The sequence below is a fragment of the Adiantum capillus-veneris genome, chromosome 5 (genome assembly GCF_014529385.1).
Source record: "Adiantum capillus-veneris isolate H3 chromosome 5, ASM1452938v2, whole genome shotgun sequence".
Taxonomy (NCBI): Eukaryota; Viridiplantae; Streptophyta; class Polypodiopsida; order Polypodiales; family Pteridaceae; genus Adiantum; species Adiantum capillus-veneris.
The window spans coordinates 129,609,314-129,616,638 of record NC_140935.1 but is presented as its reverse complement, the minus strand read 5'-3'; the positions used below and the strand labels follow the sequence as shown (position 1 = coordinate 129,616,638).

Sequence of the window (7,325 nt, the reverse complement as noted above, 5' to 3'; positions counted from 1 at the left end):
ACACACACACACACACACACACACACACACACACACACAAGCCTTGCTCTCCCCTCTTGTCCATCATCTCCACCTCAGTGTGGTGTTGAGTGAGAGAGAGAGAGAGAGAGAGAAAAGAAATGCATGGGATCCACGTGCCTTGCCTCCCCCCTTCTCAATCCTCGCATTCCCACCCTTCCCATTTCCATTTCAAATTAATGCCAACATTTTTTGAATTTCCTCCGGCTGGTACCTCCTACTCTAGCTACATGTTAAATAAAGAAGGTTTAAACGAAAAGGGATGCTTCCCTTTATTTCATAGATAAGCTATGATAATGCTAGAGATCTCTGCATTATTAAAATGTAATGCTAAGGTCTTATTGCTATGTAATCCAAGTTCTCCCAACCCTAAATGCAAGAGAAAGTTAGCTGCGTAAGCATTTGCTAGGAAGTGAAAAGAGATTTTAACGTCCTACATGCACAATCCCAAAAGACCTCAAAGATTCATCTGAACAGTCTTGAGCTCAAGAGTTGATATGGTATAGGGTAAAGGGGCCAATAGTGGGCCACCTAAGGAAAGGAGCTGGGATATTTTGCCTCATAGCTCAATTTTCAGTGTTTGATATCTCATTTGAAGCGCCTTCTCAAGGACTTTCAGAAGTAATTGGTCGTATGTGCATCGAAATCCGTGACTAAAATGTATGGCAACATTTATGGAATCATGTGTAACAAAAATGGGGGTGAAAAGGAAGATGCAACTGGGCCAAATCTTCCAGCAAGGCTTGAACCCACTTCCCATCCAATAAAAGCATTGCAATTTGAAATAGCTAGCCGTTTTATCTCAAAGTTCTTTGTGTTTTTATAGGTGAAAGTTGTCTTATTATTGGGCTGTCGTCAGTGTTCCTTTTGGGGGGTGGCTCACTATTGGCCCCTTTACCCTAGGATTTAGAGGTGATGAAATTGCAACGCCTCTAGCTTCCACTACATCACTTAGAGCAAGGAAATTGAGCCCAAATGCAAGGCCATGTTTACGTCTCTGTCTCAAAAAGCTGCATTGCAAATGGTAACCTATAGATCGAGTGTGACACAAAAATGTATTTTCCTGTATAACAAAAAAAAAGGGTGAGTTATGAAACTACCGAGGGGGTAATTAAGTTCGTTGCAGACATCAAGGCTTGAACTCATGCCCGTGCAAATGAGGAAGAGAGACATCTTGCAATTTACAAACCTCAACACCAATGCACGTGTTCTTGATTTGGTACATCAACCTAGTAAAGAAGCCCCCTTCTTTAAGCATAGCCACCCCCCCATTTGTTTCGGCCTTCTTTTAGCACAGCCACCCCCCATTTGTTTTAAATCGAGGGATTTTAGAAAAAGGGGAATGTAGTCAGAGAGGAGTGTTGCCCATTCATTCTAATTTCTCACCCTGCACTTCAACACACTTTCGACTCTCAAAACACAACACGGTCCTATGACTCATGACTTGAGAACCCAAGTGACTCTACCTAGTTTGTCGATGGTTTTGTAGAAAGGACCTCAGGACTAAATAGCACATCTCATTTAATGAGGGGTGGCGAGGGGATCCACAACCCATAAGCGCATGCACAAAAACCAGAGAAATTGCAACCGTAGACGTCCCATTAAAACTGAAGCCTACCACGAATTAAACCCCTTAAACTTGGGCAATGCATATTGGTTTACAATACAAGATTATAAAAATGGACGAGGGTTCAACCTGTGTGGGTAAGATGGCTAGCTCATATGTCGTTGATCTTGTGGTTATGGGTTCGAAACCCGAAGGTAGGGTCTTCATTTTTCTGTGATGACCGAGTTTAGTTTAATTTTCGTGCTACCCGGGTTCCTCTTAAAGCCCCTCATTCAATTAGTGTCGTGGATGGACAGGCAGTTGAGACCGGCAAGGGAAATGGATGGCATGCAAGCTTATGCGAAACCTTGCCAAGGAGGAGCTTTTACCAGCCAGCCACAGTTCCAAACCCTCACTCGATCGGAGCGCACTCGAAGTTTTTGCTCCTCACCAGGAGATTGCAGGTCAGATCGAGCTATGGCAGCAGCTTCCCTCTTATGATGAGCATCCGCAGGAGAGTTTCGACGTCCCTTACACTCAGGAGGATGCTTCCATCTACTCCTCCCTCTTGCGCAGGTGTTCCTCTTTTAAAACTCTTCGCCATGGCTTGCGCGTACATTCCCTCATTCTCACCTCTGGACACCTGTGCCACACCTTCTTCTGCAACCTGCTCATCCAAATGTATAGCAGCTGTGGTGCACTTGCTGAGGCCATGTCCGTCTTTGCCCACATGCCCAAAACTAATCCTTTCTCATGGAACCTCCTCATTGGCGCACACCTTCAAAGTGATGACAACACCCAGATTGTCCTATCTTGCTTTCAGCACATGCAGCAGAAAGGGGTCATGCCTGACCAGGTCACCTTTGTCAGCACCCTTTCGGCATTTTCAGCTCCTAAAGATCTGCCACGAGTGCACCAGTTGCATATCTGCATGCAATCTGGAAATTTTGCATCAGATGCAATCGTTGGTACTGCACTTCTCAACGTATACGGTAAATGTAGCACCCCAGAAACTGCTCGGAGGGTCTTTGAACAAATTAAGGACAAGAACGTGATATCATGGAATGTTATGTTTGCAGTTTATACGCAACACGGACAGACAAAAGCAGCATTTGATCTCTTCAACTGCATGGAAATGCAGGGTTTTATTCCCAACCAAGTTACCTTCATCACCCTTCTTCCTGCTTGTACAAGCCGAGGTAATGCAGCAGAGGCCAAGAGAATTCATAATCGAATGTTGCATGACAATTTTGAGTCGAGTGTAAACCTGGAGAATGCTCTATTGGACACATATGGCAAGTCCGGAGATGTAGAATTGGCATGCTCAGTGTTTGCTAGAATGCTGGAACGAGACGTCATATCCTGGAATGTAATGTCAGAAGCGTATCTGCAGCAGGGGCGGAATGATGAGGCATTTTACCTTTTCAAGCAGATGCAAGAGGAGTGCGTATTCCCGGATGATGTAAGCTGTGTTAGTGTTATATCTGCGTGTGTCAATGAGGAAGCTTTAACCCAAGGCAAACGGATACACAACATGCTCATACACATTGAAGACGAGCTGGATGTTATTTCTGGCACTGCTCTTGTCAACATGTATGCCAAGTGTGGCCTTTTGCGAGTGGCTCGACAGGTTTTTGAGGAAATGCCTTGCAGAAACATCATTTCTTGGAATGCCATGATTGGGGCTTTTGCACAACATGGATTAAAGTCTTTCTGTCTCGATACATTCCGTAAAATGTTGTCGAAGAAGGTTTGTCCTACAGATGCCACTTACTTCAGTCTGCTTCATGCATGTGGCCATACAGGTTTTGTAGAAGAGGCCTCTTACTGGTTTCTCATGATGATGCATCGCCATCAATTAACACCAACTGTGGAGCACTACAACTGCATGATTGATCTTCTTGGGCGAGCTGGGCAGTTGGATGAAGCTGAGGCCATGCTTGGTGTCATGACCTGTCGACCAAGTTCTGCTTCATGGGCTGCACTGCTTGGCAGCTGCTCTTTCCATTTTGACATAGACCGTGGACTCCGCATTGTAAATCAGGTTATTAGAACAAATCCTGAAAATGCGGCCCCTTTTGTTGTGTTGGCAAACATTTTTGCATCTTTGGGTAGATGGCAAGAGGCAGAAAGATTGCAGCAAATAAGAAAGGTAACCCCAAAGGAGCAAGATGCCTTGATAGATTTTGACTTTTGGGAAGGTGAGTATCTGGTGAACAGATTTGGGTATTGATGCCAGCTCCCAAGATTGGAGCATTCAATCTGTCACACGAGTCTTTGATGCTACCAACAAACTTCTGTGACCAGCGCAACTTTCAAAAAGCCTTTAAGTTATGTAAGAACATGAGGGATGCATGATTTATCATTGGCCTCCACGTCAACTTGATAGAGTCAACTTGATAGAGTGGTCTCATCCAAAGAGAAAGGCTTCCAACCTTTCCTCATCTTTTAAAGTTGGAAATATATTATCGTTCCAATTTGTCGTGCCAATTCACCCAGTTTGCTGTTTCGGGCACTGCAATCTGCAAAGATTACATGATATGATTTCAGCGATAGCCAGGCCTTTGCGAATGCTTCTCAGTGAGCGTCTTTGCAAAATTCTTATTTCAGCTTATGGCGAATCTCAGATAGGAAAGAGTTACACTGCTGGCGATAGCTGCGGATTATATTCTTGACTAGAGCTCCATAATATTGGTGATAGCAGAAGAGGCCCTAATTGAAGAGTAAGAAGCTCAAAAAGAGAAGCCATGGAAGGGCTGCCCTTCTTGTCTGCCAACATTCATTGGGTGACAGCCGATCGTAGCGGAAAAGGCCTTGCTGTTCAGAATGAATTAAATGATGCATTTGACAAACTTAATTTGCAATCATTGTGGAGAAGACCTTGCTCTTGAAATAAATTAAGTGATGCATTTGCCACACTTAATTTGCATTATGCTCCAGTGCAATACCAATTTATTTGCTTTGATACTCTCCTATTTATGGAAGTGACCAAAAATACACAAAAGATTAGGATCTCAGGCCATGCATCATACATTGCACGACAGCAATGTTGCTTTTCTTACTTTTCTTACGAGCATATTGTTTTGAACAGGGAAATTAAGGGTATACTAGGATTGGATAGACAAGTTCTCTGCTCTTGCAAGACTTTTACACTACCAGGTGATGAGATTACAAATGAGGTTTGATTCCTTCTTGTTGGAAGGAGCATAATTCTCTTACTAGTTAAGGGTAGCAGCTCAAAAGGCTGAAGAATTGCTTAATATTCAGGCTCTTAAACTGTTGTTTACAGAATCAAGATGTTGAAGTGTGTTAAGTTAATTTCCTTCAATTGTTACAACAATTCTTTTCAGGGCAATTCGCTGTGATCAGCTAAAGTGAAGCAAAGTGAATGGCTTTAACATGGTTTAAAAGTCTATTTGTCTTTTGATAGGAGTGATTTTTTTCACGATAATTTGTTGTCATCAGCTAAAATGAAGCAAAGTAAATGGTTTTAAAATCTAGGGGAAATTACCAAAATACCCCTCTAATTTGAGGAAATTCCCAAAATACCCCTCAAATTTCAAAAATTCCCAAAATGCCCCCGTTACTTTGTCATAAATTCCCAAAATGCCCTTCAAATTTTCCAAAATTCCCAAAATACCCTTGGTTGTGAGACTAAATTTCTCGAAAAATAAATTTTTCTGTAGGTCTTTACAAGAAGAGTGATTGTCTATCGTACAAGATGCTAAAACTACAATTTGAGTTGGTTACGTAGGCTTTGGAGATGAATTGCTTCATTATTTTTAGACATAATTGCCTTCTTTGCGATGGTAACTGGTGACAAATTACATGCTGAGCACTCAAAAACAGATCTCAATTGTCAAAAACGAATGAAGATTAGAAAATCTTGAACATTCCAACCAAAATCGATACAAGGGTATTTTGGGAATTTTTGAAATTTGAGGGGTATTTTGGGAATTTCCTCAAATTAGAGGGGTATTTTGGTAATTTTCCCTAAAATCTATTTGTCTATTGATACTTATCAGTCAAATAATCTTGAGTACCAAATGTCCGCTGCTCTTCCCAATAAAAAACCTTACACTGATGAGGATCTTTGGTAGAAGTGGCAATCAATATAAGTGACAACGTAGTGAAGTGCTCAATGGAGTCCTGCACACACTGAGAGATTGATATCACACAAGAGGAGTGCAAGTGCAGCAGTAGAGATATGTCTCTTATTGTCTCTCAAGACAGAATAACACACGGACACATATACGTGGGAAAATTAACAAAATACCTTCAAAATTTGTGGAAATTCCCAAGATACCCCTTGAGTTACAAAAATCCCCAAAATACTCCTTATTTGGCCAAAATTTTTTCCAATGCCATTAGATTTTTCCAACATTCCCCGCCGACGGCTGCACAAGGAGGTGCCCGCCACTGGACCCTGCACCCGGGGTACATGGATTGAATGATTGTAAGGTTGTCGCTTCGAAGATTTGCATCCATCCGGAGCATGTTGAAAGGTGTTCCTTAACATGGTCTCTGCTGTAGGCTATTCTCCTTTGGTCAGGGCTTTCTCTTGTGCCTTGATCTGCTGCAAGTCAGCCGTTGCTTCCAAGAAGGCCCCATCAATATCAGATAGCATGGAGGTCGGTCGGCTGTTGGCATTAGTAACAGCTTGTCAATAGTTGCAGGTCGACTAGGTTGAGAGAGTGGGGATGGAAGAGTTGGACCTTCTAGAAGGCTGAGGCAGAGGGCTGCTCTTTGGACCCGAGTGAGGACACCATTGGGCTCCTCTATTAGCTGCTTCGTATCCCGAGGGGTAATCACATGAGTAGCGGGTGACAGCTGAGGAATGGTGCTTACTGCTATCAGATTGATCTTCGGAAACGTGAACTCTCGTTGGTTCAGGCTCGGGCTTGAAGACGTGGATGCACGCTGCTTAGGACAATCCTTACTGTAGTGATCCTTAGCCTTAGGGCAATGACGGCAAGGAGGAGACCCTTCGGGCAAGGGACATTTACTTTGGTAATGCCCATATTCCCCGCATCTGTAGCATAAAATGGGCCAATTGGACGGGCGAGGCAGGGTATCCTAGTAGCAGCAGCGACAAACTCCTCCAAAGTGGCTTCAGGTTGGAGACTCTCTCGAAGCTTTTGTTGAGAAGTCTTAGGAAGAGCCTTCTCTACCCACTTCTTGACCATAAATTTGCCTGGTTGCTGGGGAGCTTGGTGACCAAAGACTTTGTTCCGGTCATGCGTTCTGCAAAAGTTTCATTTGGCTAGAGCATCAGGTTAGCCAACTCATCCAGAACTTTCTCTTGGAAGTCACCTGGTCTAAAAGCTTCACGGAACTGTTGCCTTAGTGCTGCCCAAGTAGTGAAGTGATTCTCTGCAAACTGACTGTACCATTTATTCGCTTAGCCATACAAGGTTGATGGGAAGAGCACTAGGTAGGCGTCTTCTCTATTGAGGCCACGCCCCTGCAGAGAGATACAAATATCCTAGCATGGTCGTCTGCATCCTTTGAGGAGAGTCCTTTGAAAGTCGGAAACTTTATGTTCACCTTAGCCAGGACGCTGGTGAGCTCCTACATGGCTGCCTACTTAGGAGAGTGTTGCTCAAGAGCTTGCTGTAACACTATGGGCGAGAATTTTTCTGGTGAAGGTCATCCGGGAGGTAAAGACCTGTTTGAGGGAATGGAGGTAGCCGTGGGAGGGAAGGGGTAACGGGGCTACTTGGCACGAAACGGTGACGCTTTCTATGGTAGTACTTCAATG

General features: G+C 43.6%; 1 protein-coding gene across 1 annotated transcript; it reads left to right on the top strand.

Moving 5' to 3' along the window:
* The first annotated feature begins 1,774 nt into the window (after window positions 1-1,774).
* On the top strand, window positions 1,775-4,892 carry LOC147458103 (pentatricopeptide repeat-containing protein At1g11290, chloroplastic-like). Its single transcript, XM_086512839.1, has one exon. The coding sequence runs from the start codon at window positions 1,908-1,910 to the stop codon at window positions 3,795-3,797; it is 1,890 nt and encodes a 629-aa protein (XP_086368965.1). The 5' UTR covers window positions 1,775-1,907; the 3' UTR covers window positions 3,798-4,892.
* Window positions 4,893-7,325: the final 2,433 nt, after the last annotated feature.

What these genes read in the sequence shown, in the direction of transcription:
- LOC147458103 (XM_086512839.1), top strand. Translation starts at nt 1,908, where the DNA reads ATGGCATGCAAGCTTATGCGAAACCTTGCCAAGGAGGAGCTTTTACCA.